The sequence below is a fragment of the Hemiscyllium ocellatum genome, chromosome 10 (assembly GCF_020745735.1).
Source record: "Hemiscyllium ocellatum isolate sHemOce1 chromosome 10, sHemOce1.pat.X.cur, whole genome shotgun sequence".
Lineage (NCBI taxonomy): Eukaryota > Metazoa > Chordata > Chondrichthyes > Orectolobiformes > Hemiscylliidae > Hemiscyllium > Hemiscyllium ocellatum.
The window spans coordinates 25,313,333-25,337,339 of NC_083410.1; the positions used below are offsets into that span (position 1 = coordinate 25,313,333).

The 24,007-nt window shown below is 42.5% G+C and overlaps 1 protein-coding gene across 1 annotated transcript in view; it reads left to right on the forward strand.

Annotated features, from left to right (window-relative positions):
* The window catches only part of fmn2b (formin 2b), a 451,369-nt gene that overhangs the window by 70,567 nt on the left and 356,795 nt on the right, over positions 1-24,007 (forward strand). The window contains exons 3-4 of the mRNA XM_060830804.1: positions 1,657-1,801; positions 19,961-20,085. Coding sequence (XP_060686787.1) covers positions 1,657-1,801; positions 19,961-20,085 — 270 coding nt within the window. The remainder of the gene's footprint in view (positions 1-1,656; positions 1,802-19,960; positions 20,086-24,007) is intronic.

A 24,007-nucleotide genomic window follows, 5' to 3' on the forward strand; every position in this document is an offset into this window, starting at 1 on the left:
TGCTGACTTTGTCTTGTAAGCATTCAGCTCACAATAACCCTGTCTAGTGCCCTTGTCTGTGCATGTTGCAAACAAATACACTGTATAACAGTGGGTAGTTTTATAGTGAATGACTATGCTGGTTTTTAATACTCAGATAATTTTGAACTGAGTGTAGGAGAGGATTAGCGTGTCGCTATAACCTGGCTGTTTAATGATTTAGTGCAGTCTTGTGTGTCGTCTGATACCAGATCAGTTACATTGGAAGTTGATATCTCAGGTCTGTATGCGTTGCCATCTCTGAGCCCTGCAGATGCTGTGGACATTGCACAAGGAGCCTTGTGATGCAGTAAGATGTGAGGGAAATCATCATCAGGTAATAGAATGTAAAGAAAAATGAAGATTTCAGTGAGGACCCTGCTAAACCTTCAAAGGATTATTCTGCTACAGTTGAACTATGGAAGTACAACACAGCAGAATATTTGATCATGGATAATAAAAGTTGAAGGATGTGCGGTGGAACTCAGCAAGCCCGGAAAAAATTATGGATGTCTGTTTGTGATAAGGGAGCAGTAGATGTGTGTGATAAAATGCAAGGCCAAACTGAACAATCCTCTTGTAAAGCGATGAGCAACAGCCGGAGTTTGGCTAATATCCTGAGCACTGCATTGGAAACAGCAGAAACAACTACAGTAAGTTCCTGCTTAGCTGAGAAAACAGACAAAGCCTCTTCAATACCTCCTGGTTTTCTGTCAGAGAAAAGGCAAGCAGCTGAAGTAACTGCGTTGCAACACTTGGTCTCGACAGAGTGGTTAAAAGCGTGGGACCAGGAATCGAGCAACAACAATGAAGGTGGTGATGTTTATGAGGGGATAAATGGGGTGGTGGTTTGCAGTAGTGGAAATGAAAATGCTTTAATGATGAGAGAGAACAGTGTGAAGAGAGTGCAAATGGGCCAGCCACCACCCAGTCTGAACTGCAGAAGCCGTGCCGGGAGTATTTTTGGCTCTGCATCAATCGATTATTGTGATCAGATTGCAACTGAAACCAGTGTGGAAAATGCTGATGTGGTACCCAGAAGGAATAGATTTCTTGATGACTGTAACAATAACTGGTCCTGTGAGACCTCCACTTCTGCCTTAGAAGGGAAAGTTCCAGAGGTTTTCACAAACTTGCTGATAGTGAGGAAGGACACTAAAGTAGGTGAGCGAGAGACTCTTTGCAAAATGAAACAAGCAGATCCTGACCTAGCTTTACTGAGGTTGAAGAGGACTGTGCGACGAAAATGTAACGAGGCCTTAATCGCCCACCATGATCTGCAGACCAAGGGAATACCAGAGCCGGATAGCAGTTTTGGGCAGGTAAAGCAGTGTAGTGGTATAACTCTTAGTATTGTACAGGAAATATCCCAAAAGACAGCTCTCACTTCTACTTTTGAAATGGGGTGTAGCATAAAGCATGATATATTTGGATTGTGGGAAACATGCGTTTTCTTGTGTTCTTTTTGATGCAATCCTTTCTCAGACTCTGGCTCTCCAGTGTACAGTTTTGAAGCTGTTTTGTAAGAAGCACTGTTTGTTTTCTAATCCACTTGAAAGACTATAGCTGTTCTCCCTCATCAGTGAAAGTTAATGCTGGCTTTGTTTTTTTTTCCCCTTGTTTGGTTCTTGGATAAAGCAAGACAAGCTGTACACGTGGGCAGCAGTCAGCCAACCGACCCAGTCACGAGACCACGTGGAAGGTCGCATCCCTGGGAAAATTCAGGCTGTGTGGCCACCTGCCAAGCCCTGGACAGAGGGAAACCTGAAGTCTGCAGAAACTGGTGAGCAAATGTGATGAGTAAAGAGCCAAATGTTTGAAAGGTTTATTTCAATAAAGCTGAAGTCTGTTGGTTGTTGTATCTTTGGTCTCTTTGCACTTTGTTTTATTAATTCGTGGGATGAGGGCATCGCGAGCTAGACCACAGGACAGTTAAGAGTAAAACCACATTGTTGCGGGCCTGGAGTCCCATGTAGGCCAGGTCATGTAAGGATGGCAGCTTCCTACCCTAACTGACAGTCGTCAACCAGATGGAGTTTTTCTGACAATCGACAATTGATTCACGGTCATCATTCGACTTTTTTTTTAAAATTCCAGAAATTTTATTGAATTCAAATTCCACCGTCTGCCATGGTGGGATTTGAGTCCTGGTAACTAGAACATGGTATTATTACTAGCCTGTTAATCCAGACCAATAGGCTATTGCCATCCCCCTTCATGGGGCCTCCTAGCCCACCTGGTGCATGTGACACCCCCCTCCCCCCACCAATAAATTCTGATCTGCACTGATTTGAGAAGCAGGTAAGTGGAGACTTGTTCTGGCACAGAGCCAGTTGAAACCAAGGCTCAGTCTTTTCTGCAGCTGGTGGTCAGTGCAGACCCTAATATTCTTTTATGCTAAAGGTCCATGCATGTGGGTGGCAACTTGATGCACTAAAGCACTCACCAGTCTAAGTGTCAAATTATTTAGATGCAACACAACCCTGCCTTCTAATGAAGTTCAGTCTGATAGTGTTCATCGAGCGAGAGAGCCTAATTGTGAACATATTGTCAGGGTGCAATGGTTTCTGAGCAACAATGCATCAGTCTCTCAGTTCACCAACTACACGAAAAGCAGAAAGAAGAATACTGTCTATTAAGCTCCAGCATGGAGTCTAAATGTGTGATTAGTTCTAGTTTATAGGAATCAGAAGACATTGCAATTTCTACTGAGTAATCTCAGTAACATGAACAATATTAGCTGTATCAGCAGGTTCTCATCTGCAAGTTGTTTTTGAGGGGGAAACATATTTTTTCTTGGTTTTAAACAGCCCCTTTCCCTTCAAAAGGAGAAGTGAGCTTCGGTGAAATTATCCCACTTTTTAAACCACCACCACTCCCCCCCCCCCCCCCCCCCCCCGCCACACCCCCCGTCAGAGTGCGCACATAAAAAAGAGGGATAAGCCAACAAGTTAAAATAGAAATGCAAACTATTGAAAATGCTGGGAATATTCTGGGTGAGGTGAAAAATTGAAGTTAATGTTTCAGGTTCTGTTTTTTTTTCTGTCATCAGACCTCCATGCAAGGTCAAACACCTGGAAAATTAACCTCTGTTTTTATTGCCACTGCTGCCTAACCTGCTGACAATATTTGGCATCCACATAACTTTTGCTTTTATTTAAGTGCAAGCTTTAATGATTTTTGCATAAATTTAAAATATATTTTAAGATATTTAAGGAGGGCCTATCGGAAGAGCCACCTGGATCTTAAGATGCTTCAGGCAATTGACTCGCAAATGCTTTTTCTTTCTCCATCTTTTCTGATCATCCATTGGTGTCACTGGCAGCATTTGTATTAATTGCGCTTGAACTGAAGGACAGTAGAGGCCACTGAGTGGGCAGCCATTGCTGTGGGTCTGGAGTTACACTGGTAAGGATGACAGATTGCCTTCCCTAATAGGTAGTCAAAAGCCAAATGAGGTTTTTTTAACTACAAATGAGAATGATTGAAGTGGTTACTCTTACTGATCAAATACTTACTGTCCCTTTATTCCAGAATTTATGAATTAAATTCACATTCCACTTGACTGCTGTGGTGAGATTTGAATCTGTGTCCCCAGTGCCTTGGTATGGGCTTGTGGATTCGTAGTTAAGTGACCTCACCATTATACTAACACATTGCCCGTTCATGTTGCTATGAAGTCTGTTGCAGTTGCTAACTTCACAAGTGCAACATGTGGCCTCACATTGTATGTAAAAGAACAACTTCTGCCATGACCCAAGTCAAAAAATATAATCTTGTAATTCTGCATCCTGGTTCCATACCCTTTAACCATGAGAAAATTTGTTTTACCTTCCTATGCAATTGTTTCTATATTTCTAAATGGCTCATCCAAGTCAGTAGTCTTTTCTGTTGCAACATAAATGCTCTTTGTTCACTTAAGCTGCTTTAATGGACTATATTGTTTTTAATACCAGTTTATTTTAGAACAGCAAAGAGCATTTAAGGCAAAACTAACACTTTTTTTGTTCACTTTATGCAATCATGCCTTTTTAGAGGAAATAAAAGGTAGGTATCCAAAATACATTCATAAGTTATTTTTGATTCACGGTCTGGCAGTTCATCTCTTGATCAAGGTGTGGGAGGAAATGTTTGAGGGGAAGAATTATTCTTTGATATTTTTGTTGATGTAAAAGTCAAAACTGCAATGATGCTGATGGTGAATGAGTCAGCTTATGAGTAAGCAGTGACCCAGTGGGAGTCTCGTGCAAATAATGGCAGAGTGGTGTTGGGCCTGTTACTTGTCCAGATGCATGGTTCCCCACACATTGTGGTGACTGTATGGGCAAAACACCTAGCTTCAGAATGTATGTGAAATTCCCATGGGATGGTAGAACCTTGAATAGGCTCCTTCTGGAGTATTAGAGCCACCTTCAGCTCTTAAAGAGAGAAGCTACCATTTCAAATATTACAGGTTATTAGGGGTACTGTTTTCACTACTTTAGCTGGAAACATGATTCCTCTGCATTTCTCCTGGCATCCCTTCAATTTTCTTACTGTTCAACTTGTCAGGTCAGTGAATCCTTAAAATGACAGATGGAAATTGAAGCGTTCACTCTTCAGCTCTTCCATGTTTTTCCACATATTTTTTAATATTAAGAATATTTCTATTCTTAACCAACATTTCCTTCAATATTCAGTGTGGCCAATTCCTTCATTCTTGCTGGGCAACTCCGATAGGTTTTAATGTGTTCCTACTTTCGTTCTGTGCTCAGCAAGAGACCGTGCTGGCTGGTGTCTTCCAAGCTACACCTTTAGCTGAATGCTCATACAGTTTTACTGAGCACATTGTTGCTAACCTTTTATCAGGTGAAAATATTCTTGGATTTTCCATTCAAACCCTTCATAACCTTCATTCATGATGTTCCGTCATAATCACCTTCTGTAATCTGTCTGTCCATGCTTCTTAATGTTGAGAGCTTAAAAAAGGACACCAAAGATTTGAGTAGCTGAATCTGTAGTTGCTCTGCACTCCTTTTCATAAGTGTGCATTCTCTCTATATTCTCTCTGCTGCCTTTATGCCTCTGCATTAACATTCAGAGAACCAATGTACTAATCTGTTTTCCCTCATGTTGCATGCAGTTCACTTTGCATTAAACCATGTTTCTGATTTCATCTGTAAATTTTGCATTATTTCCTTTATGGCTATACAGTACCTGAACTCTACGTATAAAAACCTGTATTAGGCCTAAAACCCCTTGAGTAAAAAATGAGGTCTGCAGATGCTGGAGATCACAGCTGCAAATGTGTTGCTGGTCAAAGCACAGCAGGCCAGGCAGCATCTCAGGAATAGAGAATTCGACGTTTCGAGCACAAGCCCTTCATCAGGAATAAGAGAGAGAGCGAAGCAGGCTAAGATAAAAGGTAGGGAGGAGGGACTTGGGGGAGGAGCGATGGAGGTGGGATAGGTGGAAGGAGGTCAAGGTGAGGGTGATAGGCCGGAGTGGGGTGGGGGCGGAGAGGTCAGGAAGAGGATTGCAGGTTAGGAGGGCGGTGCTGAGTTGAGGGAACCGACTGAGACAAGGTGGGGGGAGGGGAAATGAGGAAACTGGAGAAATCTGAATTCATACCTTGTGGTTGGAGGGTTCCCAGGCGGAAGATGAGGCGCTCCTCCTCCAGCCGTCGTGTTGTTGTGTTCTGCCGGTGGAGGAGTCCAAGGACCTGCATGTCCTCGGTGGAGTGGGAGGGAGAGTTAAAGTGTTGAGCCACGGGGTGATTGGGTTGGTTGGTTCGGGCGGCCCGGAGGTGTTCTCTGAAGCGTTCCGCAAGTAAGCGGCCTGTCTCACCAATATAGAGGAGGCCACATCGGGTGCAGCGGATGCAATAGATGATGTGTGTGGAGGTACAGGTGAACTTGTGGCGGATATGGAAGGATCCCTTGGGGCCTTGGAGGGAAGTGAGTGTGGAGGTGTGGGCGCAAGTTTTACATTTCCTGCGGTTGCAGGGGAAGGTGCCGGGGGTGGAGGTTGGGTTGGTGGGGGGTGTGGATCTGACGAGGGAGTCACGAAGGGAGTGGTCCTTGCGGAACGCTGATAGGGGAGGGGAGGGAAATATATCCTTGGTGGTGGGGTCCGTTTGGAGGTGGAGGAAATGGCGGCGGATGATACGTTGTATGCGGAGGTTGGGGTGGTAGGTGAGAACCAGTGGGGTTATGTCTTGGTGGCGGTTGGAGGAGCGGGGCTCAAGGGCGGAGGAGCGGGAAGTGGAGGAGATGCGGTGGAGGGCATCGTCGATCACGTCTGGGGGGAATATGCGGTCCTTGAAGAAGGAGGCCATCTGGGCTGTACGGTATTGGAACTGGTCCTCCTGGGAGCAGATGCGGTGGAGACGAAGGAATTGGGAATATGGGATGGCGTTTTTACAGGGGGCAGGGTGGGAGGAGGTGTAGTTCAGGTAGCTGTGGGAGTCAGTCGGTTTATAATAGATGTCTGTGTTGAGTCGGTCGCCCGAGATAGAAATGGAAAGGCCTAGGAAGGGGAGGGAGGAGTCTGAGACAGTCCAGGTGAATTTGAGGTCGGGATGGAAGGTGTTAGTAAAGTTGATGAACTGTTCAACCTCCTCGTGGGAGCACGAGGCAGCGCCGATACAGTCATCGATGTAGCGGAGGAAAAGGTGGGGGGTGGTGCCAGTGTAGTTCCGGAAGATGGACTGTTCCACATATCCTACGAAGAGGCAGGCATAGCTGGGGCCCATGCGGGTGCCCATGGCAACTCCTTTAGTTTGGAGGAAGTGGGAGGATTGAAAAGAGAAGTTATTCAGGGTGAGGACCAGTTCAGTCAGTGGAAGGAGGGTGTCAGTGGAAGGGTACTGGTTGGTGCGGCGGGAAAGGAAGAAGCGAAGGGCTTTGAGTCCTTCGTGATGGGGGATGGAGGTGTACAGGGACTGGATGTCCATAGTGAAAATAAGGCGTTGGGGACCGGGGAAGCGAAAATCCTGGAGGAGGTGGAGGGCGTGGGTGGTGTCCCGAACGTAGGTGGGGAGTTCTTGGACTAAAGGGGACAGGACCGTGTCGAGGTATTGGGAGATGAGTTCGGTGGGGCAGGAGCAGGCTGAGACAATGGGTCGGCCGGGGCAGGCAGGTTTGTGGATTTTGGGCAGGAGGTAGAAACGGGCGGTGCGGGGTTGTGGGACTATGAGGTTGGAGGCGGTGGATGGGAGATCCCCTGAGGTGATGAGGTCCTGGATGGTCTGGGAGATGATGGTTTGGTGGTGGGAGGTGGGGTCGTGGTCAAGGGGGCGATAAGAGGAGGCGTCCGCGAGCTGGCGTTTGGCTTCAGCGGTATACAGGTCAGTGCGCCAAACTACTACCGCGCCTCCCTTGTCTGCCAGTTTGATGGTGAGGTTGGGATTGGAGCGGAGGGAGTGGAGGGCTGCACGTTCGGAGGGTGAGAGATTGGAGTGGGTGAGAGGGGTGGACAGGTTGAGTCGGTTAATGTCACGGCGGCAGTTGGCTATAAAGAGGTCGAGGGCGGGTAGGAGGCCAGCACGGGGTGTCCAGGTGGATGGGGTGTGTTGGAGGCGGGAGAAGGGGTCGTCAGAGGGTGGGCGGGAGTCTTGGTTGTGAAAGTAGGCACGGAGGCGAAGGCGGCGGAAGAATTGTTCAATATCTCGCCGCGTGTTGAACTCATTAATCCGAGGGCGTAGGGGAATGAAGGTGAGGCCCCTGCTGACGCCTTGAGCCTATTTTGCTGTTCATCAAGATTAGATTAGATTCCCTACAGTTCGGAAACAGGATCTTCAGTCCAATAAGTCCACACCAATTCTCTGAAAAATAAACCACCCAGACCCATTTCCCTACTCTAGGTTTTACCCCTGACTAATGCACTGAACACTATGGGCAATTTAACATGGCCAATTCACCTGACCAGCACATCTTTGGATTGTAGGAGAAACCAGAGCACCCAGAGGAAACCCACACAGGCACTGGAAGAATGTGCAAACTCCACACAGTCACCTGAGGCAGGAATCAAACCCGGGTCTCTGGGACTGTGAGACAGCAGTGCTAACCACTGCGCCGTTGTGGCGCCCCCTGATTATGGCTGAATATCTACCTCAGCTCTGTTTTCTCGTCCTCGCTCTAATTACCAAGCGTTTTGAGTTCCTTGGTACCCAAAATTCTGTCCATCTGTCTTGCGCATAACCATTTACTGTTTGCAGTCCTCTAGGACAGAAAATATTAACAATTCATAACCCTTTTTTGATTTACTCCATGAAAAGATCTTCGAACCAATGCTGTTCAGACCCGTCAGATTATATTGCATCAATAAGCTTGTTTCTTATTGTTTCAAACTCAAATGAGCATAATCCCAACTTGCTGAGACTTCCTTCCATAGGACTATCACCTTCATCCCAGTAATAAGCCCAGTGAGCCTTCTCTAAACTACTTGCAATGCAAGTATATTCCTCCTTAAGTAAGGAGAATAAAACACTAGATGTGGTCTCACCAAATGCCTTGTAAACTTTGGAGCACCTCTTTTAAAGAAAATTTAAAACTTTTAGCTTTTGGTTTTCTAAAAAAAATTAAATGTCTCCATGACATCAGAACTTCCACGAGTTTCACATTTGAGCTGGATCATTTCTGCCATCTGTCATCATTCGTATGAAGGCCAATTGCACTTCTGATGTGAGTCAGCAGTTTACTTCCTTCAATCTGTGATAGTCTGTGTCTCTGTACAAGACCAAACACTATCCTTCTCCCTTCTGAACAAGTTTTGAATTTCATGTAGTTTGCCATTTCAGCTATCCTTCTCGTTCTCATTTCAACCCTTGCATAGCTCCAAACAATGATTTTTTTAAAAAAAATATAAATCATGACCTTGAAATTTATGCATTTTCAGACTTTTTTCTGCCAGTTGTTGCTACTTGAGATTCATTGTCAATTGCACATTCCATTGCACTCCTTCCTGCTTTTCATTACATTTGCTTCGCTCTTTGTCTTTCTAATGTCCTTTTCAAGACCGAATGAACAGTTCTTTGTATATCCCACAATGTATCTTAATCTCTTTGTAATGTGTAGCAAATGATGTTCCAGAATTCAGTGATCATGACCTATTGCAAAGCTGTGACCTCTGGAAGGTCTAAAGCCTTCAATGTGTTGAGGTGTAGCAGCTGAATGATGTGAACAGCCAGGAGTTTATAGATTCATAAATGATACCTGTACATTTACATAAAGTGGTGTGTGTCTCCATTTCATTTATGTATGGTTTATTGTCAAAGTAACTTGGCAGCAAAGCTTTTGGTTTTAAACCAGAGGACGCTTGTTGATTACAAAACCCAGCAGCAAGTTAGCTGGAGTGATAGTAATGGAATCACCAACTAATTTTAAATGCAGATAAGAGATGATTTGCTCCCCTTTGACCACCTTGTGATTGGTTGAAACAAGAAGTTAATTTCCATTATAGCACATAACTATTACTTGTGAATTAAACTTACTTAAGCCAGTTTTAAAGTGAAAAAGCATCACTTCCAAGGTTCCTTGAATGATAGGTTAATAAATAAAATTCCATTCTTAAGAAAATGTGATCGTAAACATGTACACAAGCAATGACCTTAAAAAGTAGAGGCAGGAGGATGGGCGTCAATACTAACAGGAAGTTTCACTTTAAAGTTGTAATGGCTTTGTTGAGTTGGGAAGAACGCAAACTGAGCAAAACTAGGCATAGCTGCTGAACTCTTTCCTCCGGCTTGTCACAGTTTGTAGATAACCTTGAGCTTACACTAAAGGATTGTTGTTTTAAACTTGCTTTTCGCTCATCACTGACTGTGTTTGGCTTGATGAGAGAAAGTGAGCGCCTTCTTAGTCCTTGCTTATAGTGCTGCTTAGTCCTTGTATCTGACCTCTGACATAGACCTGTTTTTATTTTCCTGAGTCTGTTATTGTTCTAAACTAAATAGTCCACAGTTAAACTTACTGGAAGTTAGAAATGGAGATGATTAGATTCCCTACAGTGTAGAAACAGGCCCTTCGGCCCAACCAGTCCACACTGACCCACCAAACAGTAACCCACCCAGACCCATTTCGCTCTGACTAATGCACCTAACACTGTGGGCAAATTAGCATGGCCAATTCACCTGACCTGCACATCTTTGGACTGTGGGAGGAAACCGGACCACCCAGAGGAAACCCACGCAGACACTGGGCAAATATACAAATTCTATACAGACCATCACCCAAGGCTGGAATCAAACCTGGTACCCTGGTGCTGTGAGGCAACAGTGCTTACCGCTGAGCCACCATGCTGAGATAAAAGGTGTGAATGAATTTATAAATAGCATTTTGAATTTGCCCTTCTACAACACTGTTAATTTAGGCTCAGACTGATCCTTATTGACGTATAGAGTCATCGTGGTGTACAGCATAGAAACAGACCCTTCGGTCCAACCCGTCCATGCCGACCAGATATCCCAATCCAGTCTAGTCCCACCTGCTCTAGGACCTTACCATTAAGTATATAAGTTCTGCTAAGATTTACTTTCCCAAAATGGACCTCGTATTTATCTGAATTAAACTCCATCTGCCACTTCTCAGCCCATTGGCCCATCTGATCAAGATCCTGTTGTTACCTGAGGTAACCTTCTTCGCTGCACTTCTGGAGTGTTGCTGAAACAGAGAGACCTTGGAGTGCAGGTTCATAGCTCCTTGAAACTGGAGTCTCAGGTAGACAGGGTAGTGAAGAAGGTGTTCAGTATGCTTTCCTTTATTGGTCAGAGTATTGAGTACAGGAGTTGGGAGGTCATGTTGCGGCTGTACAGTACATTGGTTATGCCACTGTTGGAATATTGCATGCAATTCTGGTCTCCTTTCTATCGGAAAGATGTTGTGAAACTTGAAAGGCTTCAGAAAAGATTTACAAGGATGTTGCCATGGTTGGAAGATTTGAGCTATAGGGGGAGGCTGAACAGGCTGGGGCTGTTTTCCATGGAGCGTCGGAGACTGAGGGGTGACCTGACAGAGGTTTACAAAATTATGAGGGACATGGATAGGGTAAATTGGCAAGATATTTTCCCTGGGGTGGGGGAGTCCAGAACTAGAGCGCATAGGTTTAGGGTGAGAGGGGAAAGATATAAAAGAGACCTAAGGGGCAACTTTTTCACACCGAGGGTGTTAAGTGTATAGAATGAGCTGCCAGAGGAAGTGGAGGCTGGTAACAATTGCAACATTTAAGAGGCATTTGGATGGGTATTATGAATAGGAAGGGTTTGGAGGGATATGGGCTGGGTGCTGGCAGGTGGGACTAGATTGGGTTGGGATATCTGGTCGGCATGGACGGGTTGGACCGAAGGGTCTGTTTCCATGCTGTACATCTCTATGACTCTAAGTGATAGCGGCTTGTTTAGGCTAGTACTTTTCCTTTTTAAAACCAGCTCTTCCCATTCTTGAAATACCTCGGATTTTAAAACACCCGTCTATATTGAGAAATATTAGTCTATTTCTACTGTGATTGTAACACTTGAGTACAAACCAGGAACAAAAGCAGATCAAGATAAGACAATTGTATGAAGATGAAATTCCACCTCGTCCATGTTAAGCTATCGTTGCACATAGTTTGTTGTTGAACAATTTTTAGTTGGGAGTGAAGAGTTGTGATGGCCTCTGTAGTCAAATAGTCAGAGTTTGTCTTTTTCAGTGTACAAAGTAGACTAATCTCTGAATGGGTAAAGTTACATTTTTACCTATTTTATTGGTTCTGCTGGCATGACACTAAAACTCCCTGAATTCCTTTCTATAACAAGATGGGAGTTATTTCTGGTAGACTCCTCCATCACACTTGATAGCGGAGAAGAAAATCTCCATTCTCATATGCTGTTCACAGCTAGTGTAGCTCAGAACAATGGACTGAAACAGTCGTCTTCTGCTCTGCTGACTTTCCTATTTACAATGGCATTCGTGGTCTATCTTCTGTACAGTGACAAACCTCACTGGAGTTGCATATCAGCCACTTGACTCCGTTTGTCTTTTTGGAACAATTACTTTTGAGGTCCTTGGAAATCCAGACCTGCCAACTATTCTCTCCAGAAGCCAAAGCATTGTTACATCTTTTGAAGATTAATTGGGTATTTCTGGAGGAGCCGTTGCATTTTAATGACTCTGAATCCAGTTCGAGCAATCTGATTACAATAGATTAAAGACACATAAAAATATGTCAAGGTATCTGCTCAAACTTCATTTTGAAAAGTACTTATAAACACAAGGTAGAGATTGGAAAGAAAAAAGCTGCGTTGCCAATGATCTTAAAAATCTTGAATGTCCTAATTCGTAATAACTAGAAACTTGGATAGCATGGGACTTGCATTTGGTTCTTGCAAATTACTGTTAAGTTTATTTTCATTTAAATAATTTACTTTTACCAGCTTGATGTCAACTTATAAAGGATGTAATAACAGCATTTATAAATACACTATCTAATCCAGCAGAATCGTAGTGGCTTCATTTATGAGGAAAGTTTGATTGACAAGTTTAAGTTCTTTGAGACGGTAGCACACCATATAGAAATGGGATTCAGTAGATGTAAATGTTTTGGATTTTCAAAACTGGGTTAGACAAGGCACTGCATAAAAGGCTACTCGAGAAAAAACCTGTCATATTGGGTGTAGTGAATTAACATGGATAGAGGATTGGCTAACAAATAGATGGATAGTTAGGAGCATTTTCAGGATATCAACCTCGTGGAATGCCATAGTAATCAGTGCTGGCACTACAATTATGGGAGGTGCCGGTGTTGGACGAGGGTGGACAAAGTTTAAAAATCACACAACACCTGGTTATAGTCCAACAGGTTAATTTGGGAGGTCAGGCTTTCAGAGTGCTTCTCCTTTGTCAGGCAGCTAGTGGGACAGGATCATAGGACACAGAATTTATAGTAAAAGATCATGTTTCACATGACTGATGCAATATATTGAACAAGCCTAGATTGCTGTTAAATCTTTCACCTTTTAGAATGGGGTTGCAGGTTTTGGTTCATTGTATGCAAGTCCCAGAACTACTTTTAAGTCACATTTCCAAGTTAACTTAAGGTTTCATATTTAAAAAGGTGACATCTCAGCTCAAACAATGGATTAAAGATGTGAAGTTAGAGTCTATATAAAATGTCACATGGTCACATTCTCTTCCTCCCTCACATTAGTGCACACACACTTATAAGTCTTTGGGGTGAATGTGCATTTGCAGACTTGTTTTGCAGGTACATTCTATTTTGTTCAAAAAGCACACGATCTGTAGGCAGTCAGTCCATGTGACACTTCATAAATTCATACTTTGGAACTAGATTCAGTCTGACTCAAGGTTGGAATACAGACAGACTTTAACCTCACACTTTTTAATGCATTGTGTGAGCTGAGATGTCATTTTTTATAAAACATTAAGTGATGTTGAGAATGTGACTTGAAAGAAGTTGCAGTATTTATGTATTAATGAATCGAAACCTGCAACCCATTCTAAAAGGTGAAAGACTTAACGGCAGTCTAGGTTTGTTCAATACATTGCATCAGTTGTATGTCACTATGACCTTTTGGTATAAATTCTGAGTCCTATGATCCTGCCCCACTAGGTACCGAATGGAGCAGTGCTCTGAAAGCTCCAATTAATTCTAAAAGGTTAAAAATCTCACAATATCAGGTTATAGTCCAACAGGTTTATTTGGAAGGACTAGCTTTGGAGTGCTGCTCCTTCAGGTGGTTGTGGAGTATATGATATACTCCAGAGGATATACTCCACAACCACCTGATGAAGGAGCAGCACTCGGAAAGCTAGTGCTTCCAAATAATTTTGTTGGACTATAACCTGGAGTTGTGGTTCTTAACTTTTGTACGCCCCAGTCCAAAACAGCATCTCCAAACCAAACAAATCTGATGGGCTATAACCTGGTGTTGTGATTTTTTTAACTGCAATTACTGACAATGTTAATAACTTGGATGAGGAAAGATAATGTGCTACTACCAAGTTTGCATATGACACAAATAGATGGTAAGGCAAGGGGTGATAACTGTATTCTTCTGTTGACTGACCGCTTAAGTGAGTGGGTAAAGACTTGTCAGATGGAATGTAATGTGGCAAACTGAGAGGTTATGTACTTCCTCAGGAAGAATAGAGGATTGGAACGTTATTTAAACACCGGAGAAGGCTGCGGCATAGAGGGTTTTGGAGATCCTTGAGCAGAAATCACAACAAAGGCAACATCCAAGTTCAGCAGGGATTGGGAAACCCAAATGAAATGTGGTCTTTTTCTCTCAACATGTGCAGAACATAGGGAAATCCTGCTAAAACTACACAAAGCTCTATTTAGACAACACCTAGAATACCGTGAACAGCTTTGGTTCTCTTACCTGAGTAAGGATAAGCCAGCTTTGGAGATTGTCCAGACAAAGTTCATGATATTTATCCTGGGAATGGAGGGTTTTCTTCATGTGAAGATGTTAATTAAGTTTAGAGAGAGTTTACAAGTTACTGAGGATTATATGTGCAATAAGTGCTGTTGGTTGTGAATCCAATCAGATCAAATGGATCAGTTAGAGAGACAGTTCGAGGCAATGACGAATTTGCAAGAACAAGGGGATGTGATGGATGGCAGTTATAGAAAGGGGGAAAAGTCACAGATACAGTCACATAGACGGGTTAACACCAGAAAAGGTAAGAGAGGTAGAAAGTTTGTGCAGGAGCCGTCTGTGGCTGTCCCCATTTCAAATAAGTATGCAGTTTTGAAAGATGTAGGGGGTGGTGGCTGTTCATACTGAGACTGGCTCTAATGCAATGAGGAGTATGTCGGGGTCCAAAAGATCAATTGTGTTAGGGGATTCTCTAGTTCGAAGTACAGACAGATGATTCTGTGGCCAGCAGAGAAAATCAGAATAGTGTGTTGCTTCCTTGGTGCCAGGATCAAGGATGTCTCAGAGAGGGTGCAGAATGCCCTCAAGGGGGAGAGGGGCCAGTGGAGGTCATTGTCCACATTGGAACCAACGACATAGGAAGGGAAAAGGTTGAGATTCTGAACGGAGATTATAGAGAGTTAGGCAGAGATTTAAAAAGGAGGTCCTCGAGCGTAGTAATATTTGGATTACTCCCAGTGCTGTGAGCTAGTGAAGGCAGGAGTTGGAGGATAAAGCTGATGAATACATGGTTGATCATTGGAAGCCTTTTTCGGGTAGAAGTGACCCTTACAAGAAGGACAGATTGCACCTAAATTGGAAGGGGGCGAATATACTGGCAGGAAGATTTGTTAGAGCTGCTCTGGAGGATTTAAACTAGTAAGGTGGAGTGGGGGGGACCCCAGAGAAATAGTGAGGAAAGAGATCGATCTGAAACTGATATGGTTGAGAACAAAGGCGAATCAAACAGTAAGGGAGAAAGCAGAGAACGAGATAGGACCGATAAGTTAAACTGCATTTGTTTCAATGCAAAGGGCCTGACAGGGAAGGCAGGTGAACTCAGGGCATGGTTATGAATGTGGGACTGGGATATCATAGCAATTATAGAAACATGGCTCAGGGATGGACAGGACTGGCAGCTTAATGTTCCACGGTACAAATGCTGGATAGAAAGGGAGGCAGGAGAGGAGGGGAGTGGCCTTTTTGATAAGGGATAGCATTATGGCTGTACTGAGAGAGGATATTCCCAGAAATACATCCAGGGAAGTTATTTGGGTGGAACTGAGGAATAAGAAAAGGATGATCACCTTATTGGGATTGTATTACAGACCCCCTAATAGTTAGAGGGAAATTGAGAAACAGATCTCAGTTACCTGTAAGAATAATAGGGTAGTTATTGGAAGGGATTTTAACTTTCCAAACATAGACTAGGACTGGTTAGGGGTAAGGGTTTAAATGGAGAGGAATTTAAGTGTGTACAAGAAAGTTTTCTGATTTCAGTATGTGAACGTACCTTCTAGAGAAGGTGTAAAACTTGACCTATTCTTAGGAAATAAGGTGGGGAAGGTGACTGGGGTATCAATGGGGGAGCACTTTGGGGTCAGCAACCATAATTCTATTTATTTTAAAATAGTGATGGAAAAGGATAGACCAGATCGAAAAGTTGAAGTTCTAAATTGGAGAAAGGCTAATTTTGATGGCATTAGGCAAGAACTTTCAAAAGCTGATTGGGGGCAGATGTTCACAGGTCGAGTGATGGCTGGAAAATGGGAAGCCTTCAGAAATAAGAAAATGAGTCCAGAGAATGTATATTCCTGAGGTGAAAGGAAAGGGTGGTAGGTATAGGAAATTTTGGATGACTAAAGATATTGAGGGTTTGGTTATGAAAAAGAAGGAAGCATATGTCAGGTATAGACAGGATAGATCAAGTGAATCCTTAGAGTATAAAGGCAGTAGGAGTATACTTGAGAGAAATCAGGAGGGCAAAAAGGAGTCATGAGATAGCTTTGGCAAACAGAATTAAGGAAAATTCAGAGGGTTTTTACAAATACATTAAGGACAAAAGGGTCGCTAGGGAGAGAATAGGGCGCCTCAAAGATCCAGCAAGGTGGCCTCTGTGTGGAGCAACAGGAGGTGGGGGAGATACTAAATGAATATTATGCATAGTATGTTATGTGGAAAAGGACAGAGAAGATATAGACATTAGGGAAATAGATGGTGACATCTTGAAAAATGTCCATATTACAGAGGAGGCAGTGCTGGATGTCTTGAAATGAGTAAAAGTGGATAAATCCCCAGGACCTTATCAGGTGTACTTTGTGGGAAGCTTGGGAAGTATTTGCTGGGCCTCTTACAAATATCATTGATAGTCACAGGTGAGGTGCTGTAAGACTGGAAGTTGGCTAATGTGGTGCCACTGTTTTAAGAAAGGTGGTAAGGAAAAACCAGGGAACTATAAACCAGTGAGCTTGACGTCAGTGGTGGGCAAGTTTTTGGAAGGAATCCTAAGGGGCAGGATGAACATGTACTTGGAAAGGCAAGGGCTGATGAGGGATAGTCAGTATGGCTTTGTGGGAAAGCATGTCTCAAACTTGATTGAGTTTTTTGAGGAAGTAACAAAGAGGATTGATGAGGGCAGAGCGGTGGATGTGCTCTATATGGATTTCAGTAAGGCGTTTGGCAAGTTCCCCATTGGAAACTGGTTAGCAAGGTTAGATCTCATGGAATACGGGAATAACTATCCATTTGCACACAGAATTGGCTTGAAGGTAGAAGACAGAGGGGTGGTGGTGGAGAGTTGTTTTTCAGACCAGTGGAGTGGCACAAGGATCCGTGCTGGGTCCACTACTTTTTGTCATTTATATAAATTATTTGGATGTGAAAGTAGAAGGTATAGTTATAAGTTTGCAGATGACACCAAAATTGGAGGTGTAGTGGACAGCAAGGAAGGTTACCTCAGATTACAATGGGATCTTGATCAGACCAGTGGGCTGAGGAGTGGCAGATGGAGTTTAATTAAGATCCATGTTAGGTACTGCATTTTGGAAAAGCAAATCAAGGCAGGACTTATACACTTAATGATAAGGTCCTAGGGAGTGTTGCTGAACAAAGAGACCTTGGAGTGCAGGTTCATAGCTCCTTGAAAGTGGAATTGCAAGATAGTGAAGGTGGTATTTGGTATGCTTTCTTTTATTGGTCAGAGTATTGAGTACGGGAGTTGGGAGGTCATGTTGCAGCTGTACAAGACATTGGTTTGGCCACTTTTGGAATATTGCGTGCAATTCTGGTCTCCTTATCAGAAGGATGTTGTGAAACTTGAAAGGGTTCAGAAAAGATGTTGCCAGAGTTGGAGGATTTGAGCTATAGGAAGCAATTGAACATGCTGGGGCTGTTTTCCCTTGGGCATTGGAGGCTGAGGGGTGACCTTATAAAAGTTTGTAAAATCATGAGGGTCATGGATAGGATAAACAGACAAAGTCTTTTCCCTGGGGTAGGGGAGTCCAGAACTACTGGGCATAGGGTTAGGGTGAGAGGGGAAAGATATAAAAGAGACCTAAGGGGCAACTTTTTCATGCAGAGGGTGGTATGTGTATGGAATGAGCTGTCAGAGGAAGTGGTGGAGGCTAGTATAATTGCAGTATTTAAAAGGCATCTGAATGGGTATATGAATAGGAAGGGTTTGGAGGGATATGGGCCGGGTGCTGGCAGGTGGGACAAGATTGGGTTGGGATATCTGGTCGGCATGGACGGGTTGGACCGAAGGGTCTGTTTCTGTGCTGTACGTCTCTGACTCTAAGTTGGGCCTGTACCCTTTGGAGTTTAGGAATGGAAGAGATGATCTTATTAATGCAAAAGATTCTTGAGGTCTTAATAGGGTAGATACTAAAAGGCTCTTTCTTATTTCGGGAGAGTCTAAGGCCCAAGGGCATAATTGCACAATAGAGGTCTTTCAGTTAGGGCAAAGATGAGAATTTTTGGTTGAGTGTCATAACTCTCTGCAATCCCTTACTGCAGTGGGCTGTGGAACTACGCTCAATAGATTTTTAATTAGTAAGGGAATCAAAGATTATAAGGAGAATGCATTAAAGAGAAGTTCAGGATCAATCCATCAGTCATGAAGTAAGGGATCAGCGCACAAGGATTTGGTAGAGGAGGGTCACTGAAGATTGTGAGAGCATCGCAAAGTTGCAATCAGAGTACTGAGGGGAAAGATGGAGGTAGGTCTTCCAGGCAGAAGAAGAGCAATATGTGAGATCAGTTAGAAAGATATGGCAGGCAGTGAATTGGTCAGAGCAGGGCTGACCGTAGGGTGAGTGACAAGAGGCGATGGAAGAAGGTGCTCGACTTGCACGGTGGTACCCCAGGGAAATGGGAGAAGTTGCACGAAGTAGTTTCAACTGAAACCCAGAGATGTTAACTGAAACCATTCCAACTGATCTGTTCATGGTGCAGAGGGTGTCCATTCGTTCAAAGGCGTTGTAACTATTTGCTTGGTATGTATTCTACAGTTAATTGGTCAATCCAGTGTACCAAATGAAAACAACTTTCAACTTCAATCCCCAGTAAAACATTTAGCAGCTCACAGGCGAGGAGCCAGCGTCAGTGTTTAAAAGAACTAAACAGTCCAAGTTGAACTAACAATTAGCTGCTATGGTTACATCATTTGATGGACTAACGAGAAATTGGCGCACGAGGTTCTTGAGAATAAAAGTTAAAAAATCTCCAGGACTGATTCATTCTGGAATTTGAAAGAGTGCCTGGCCTCTAACTTAATTGCTGTAGGAGATGGGTGGGAGATTGGAAGAATTGGTGTTTATCGAAGGAAAGTGCAAGTTGATATTTTGGCTGCCCCTTTTTTGGTTTTTGGTCATTTCCAGTAGATTTTTTTTCCCTGCATGGTGAAGTTTGTCTCAGTAATATTCTCATACCATGCTAATTATTCTAAGGAAGTCACTGTAATTGCATTTCAATCCAATCATGGCCCACGTTCTCAGTCTTTGTTCATAATTTCACAATAATTTGCTAATCTTGGGTAAAAGGTAAAAATTCTTAAAAAAAAACTACAGATGTAGTGCTGCAATTTTAATGTACTTTCCTCAACAAAATAAACATCTAAAATATAGACTCTGATCTCTGCCTCCAGATGGCAATGAGTTTGTTTTTAATCTGAAATAGCTGAAGAAAGTGGAATTTGTGAACTGATCTTGCTCATTTCTACTTGTTGATATTCTGAAGTGACGCCTGTAATATGTCCATCACAGCTTAATGCTTTTGTGGTAGCTCAGCTCAATCAACTGGAAACTTGTCTATGGAGTGTTTTTTTTCTTTTGGCATTTCCACTTATTGGAGGAGTGCGAGCGCATGAATGTTGATGAACTTGCTGGAAGTACATGACTGCGCCTAGTTGTCTGGGAGTTGCCTTGCCTTCCCTTCCCTTTCTTCCCCCCCACCCCCTTTTTTTCCACTCTTTAATCTTTGCTTTAAAAGCATTTTTAACTGTTTGTTTGAATTTAGAAAGAAAGGGAGCTTGAACAAACTTAGTGAATGATTCTAAATGCTGTTGCCAGTTTGTGTTGACTCAGGACAACTGCTGTCTTGTTACAGAGAATCACGATGCTGTTCTAAGTTTGAAGAGAATACAGAAAGAGGAACTACGCACTATACAAGTAAGTCATGACTGTGAAAAGATTTCTGTTAATCAAGTGTATGATTGGGGATGAGCATAGGTTAGATAATTGACTTAACCATGAAAAATCAGAATTGTCAAAGAATATTTGTGCTTTAACCAAATAACAGAAATGTAACCATTTTTAAAGTGGATTTTAAAAGAAACCCGATGACAAACTATATTGGGTGCTCTTGGGTCTCAAAAGTTTAATAACTTAGTCTGAAGTGGTAAATAACCTCCAACTTAACTTTGAAATGTCAAAAGTTAATTGAACTATTGACTGAACAACTTTCAAATGTTGCTTCACCTTGACCCAAATTTCATTTGAAGAAAAATGAAGGGATAATTTGACTCAAATTTTAAGATTTATTTCTCTGTCCTTGCCCCTTTCTGCTTCAAGGAGAAATAATATCTGAACGATGAGAGATTAGGGGCAGAGCTCTGCTTGTCTCAAATTAAACTTCCTGTAGCCATGAGTCACACACGCAACATAATTCCCTTCTAAGCTTTGAAATGTAATAATTAACCAGCTGTAAGGAAAGTTTAAACCTGTAATTACTACTTCAACACCAGTAGCACAAAGTAGAATATTGTGGAGCTGACGATGTTACATAATGGAAATAGCCACCATGTTAAATGCAGTAATGTGATCTTTCTTTGTATGATACACCTCAAGTCGGAGAATATTTGTTTGAGTGGTATTATAAGTATGAAGAGAAAAAGGCTTGCATTAATGTTTCACCTTGCAAGACGTCAAGATATTCTAAAGTGCTTTTTAAATTAGAGAAGTACACTTTAAGTGGAACCATTGATGTAATGTGGAAAGATAACAAACTGGTAGTGGGAAATCTAAGGGAATAGGGAAACTGAAGGTGAGTGTATGGTTAAAGGGAAGGTTTTGAAGTGGAAACAATAGTGTGCAGATATGCTCCCTGACACAAAGGTGTGGTTTATAAAACAAAGCAGAATAGTCTGACCGTTAAGTGAAAATCTAATATGAATGGTGCAGGCCCTAATATTATTTATTTAAATATACATATGGCGAATAGAAATGAGTTCAACACAATGAAACACTGGAGCCATTCGAAAGTCAGGAGCTATGAGTTCATTTCCTGAGGGTAAGAGTAGTGTGAACTTTGAGTGTAAATTAAGGAGATGTATAATATTATGCTCATTAAATCAAAGAAGATTAAACGGCTGTTTGAATCAGAGCATATAGCATTAGGTTAGCATTGGGCAGAGTTAATAAAAAAACATGTATTTTGCATTAGTATTTACTGTGGAAAAGGATATTGAAGATATAGAATGTAGGGAAATAGATGGTGACACCTTGCAAAATATCCATATTACAGAGGAGGAAGTGTTGGATGTCTAGAAAAGCATAAAGATGGATAAATCCCCAGGACCTGATCAGGTGTACCCTAGAATTCTGTGGGCAGCTGGAAGGTGATTGCTAAGCCTCTTGCTGAGATATTTGGGTCATTGATAGTCACAGGTGAGGTGCAGGAAGACTGGAGGTTGGTTAATGTGGTGCCACTGTTTTAAGAAGGGTGGTCAGGACAAGCCAGGGAACTATAGACTGGTGAGCCTGATATCTGCGGTGGGCAATTGTTGGATGGAATCCTGAGGGACAGAATTTACATGTATTTGGAAAGGCAAGGACTGATTAGGGATAGTCAACATGGCTTTGTGCGTGGGAAATCATGTCTCACAAACTTGACTGAGTTTTTTTTTGAAGAAGTAACAAAGAGGATTGATGAGGGCAGAGCGGTAGATGTGAACTATACGAACTTCAGTAAGGCATTCAACAAGGTTCTCCATGGGAGACTGGTTAACAAGGTTAGATCTCACGGAATACAGGGAGAACTAGCCATTTGGATATAGAACTGGCTCAAAGGTAGAAAACAAAGGTTGGTGGTGGAGGGTTGTTTTTCAGACTGGAGCCCTGTGACCAGTGGAGTGCCACAAGGATTGGTGCTGGGTCCTTTACTTTTTGTCATTTACATAAATGATTTGGATGGGAGTAGAAGAGATTTGGTTAGTAAGTTTGCAGATGACACCAAAATTGGAGGTGCAGTGGACTGCGAAGAAAGTTACCTCCGATTACAACAGAATCTTGATCAGATGGGCCAATGGACTGACAAGTGGCAGACGGAGTTTAATTCCGATAAATGCGAGGTGCTGCATTTTGGGAAAGCAAATCTTAGCAGGACCGATACCCTTAGTGGTAAGACCCTAGGGAGTGTTGCTGAACAAAGACACCTTGGTGTGCAGGTTCATAGCTCCTTGAAAGTGGAGTCGAGGGTAGATAGGATAGTGAAGAAGGCATTTGGTATGCTTACCTTCATTGGTCAGTGTATTGAGTGCAGGAGTTGGGAGGTCATGTTGCGGCTGTGCAGGACATTGGTTAGGCCACTGTTGGAATATTGCGTGCAATTCTGGTCTTCCTGTAGGAAAGACGTTGTGAAACTTGAAAAGATTTACAAGGATATTGCCAGGGTTGGAGGATTTGAGCTACAGGGAGAGGCTGAACAGGCTGGAGCTGTTTTCCCTGGAGTGTCAGAGGTTGAGGGGTGACCTTTATAGAGGTTTACAAAATTGAGGGGCATGAATAGGATAAATAGACAATGTCTTTTCTCTGGGGTGGGGAGTCCAGAACTAGAGGGCATAGATTTAGGGTGAGAGGGGAAATATATAAGAGACCTATGGGGCAACTTTTTCATTCAGGGGGTGCGATGTGTTTGGAATGAACTGCCAAAGGAAGTGGTAAAATTGCAACATTTAAAAGGCATCTCCAATGAGTATATGAATAGGGAGGGTTTGTAGGGATATGGGCTGGGAGCGGCAGTTGGGACGAGATTGTTTTGGGATATCTGGTCAGCATTGATGAGTTGGACCGAAGGGTCTGTTTCCATGTTTTACATCTTTATAACGCTAAGTAAGTTCCTTCCCTGAAAGTGCATATCTGGAACAATGGACATTTATTTTTCTTTTGAAAGTGGTTAATCTTCAGACCGAAAATAGGCAAGACTTTGAGTGCTTGCAATTGTTCTTGTTTTATTCAGTGCAGAGTATTATTGTGTAACCAGGGAAATATCTATCAATACTTGAAAAACGAAAACTCGGAAAGGTGTCTCATTCAAGATTCAAACTTTTGTATGTGAATCAGAAGTGTAAGAGTAGAAAGGGGACTGGGGATGGGTTGAAAACTATTTTAAAGTAGCTCCCAAAGTGCTCAGTTCTGAAAGTGTTAATCATCATTTACCTAGTGACAGAAAACTCAATCCACTGACAGTCTTCTCATACCACAGTATGCTGTATGGTCAACTCAGTAATTAGTGTTTGAAGAATCCAAATCTTTTCTCTTTGTAAAAATGTTAAACACTTAAAAATATTTTTAATCATGTATTCAGTTGTAACTAAGTTTGTCCTTTGTTATAGATTCAAAATCAGTGGAAATACTCTTTTACTCTTTTTACACTCCAAACCATTTGTAATTTTGAAAACTTCTGGATCTTTCCTTGCCCTTTTCTGTGCGAAGAGAAATAAGCCCCACATTTTGCAGCTTTCCTTTTACTCCAATCTAATTACTGGTTTCAAACTAGTTGTTGTATTCTCCTTCTACCTGTATATAGACCTCAGCTTATTGCACTAAAGATTTTGTTATTAAATCATGAGGGCAGTAAATATTTAGGATAATTGCAAATCTGCAATTAAATGCACAAATCAGTTTGTAAGATGAGAATCAAAAGTGGCATCTTGCAGTCTAAATTCCCTTTGAAATGCATTGAATGACGTGAAGTTCCTGTACTTAGATTGTAGGTAACCTTTGCTGTTTTAATGCAAGTATCGTTTTAATGCTCGGATATTCTTTTATTTATTGACAGTCACCCTTCTGAGCCTGAGAAATAACTTTGACT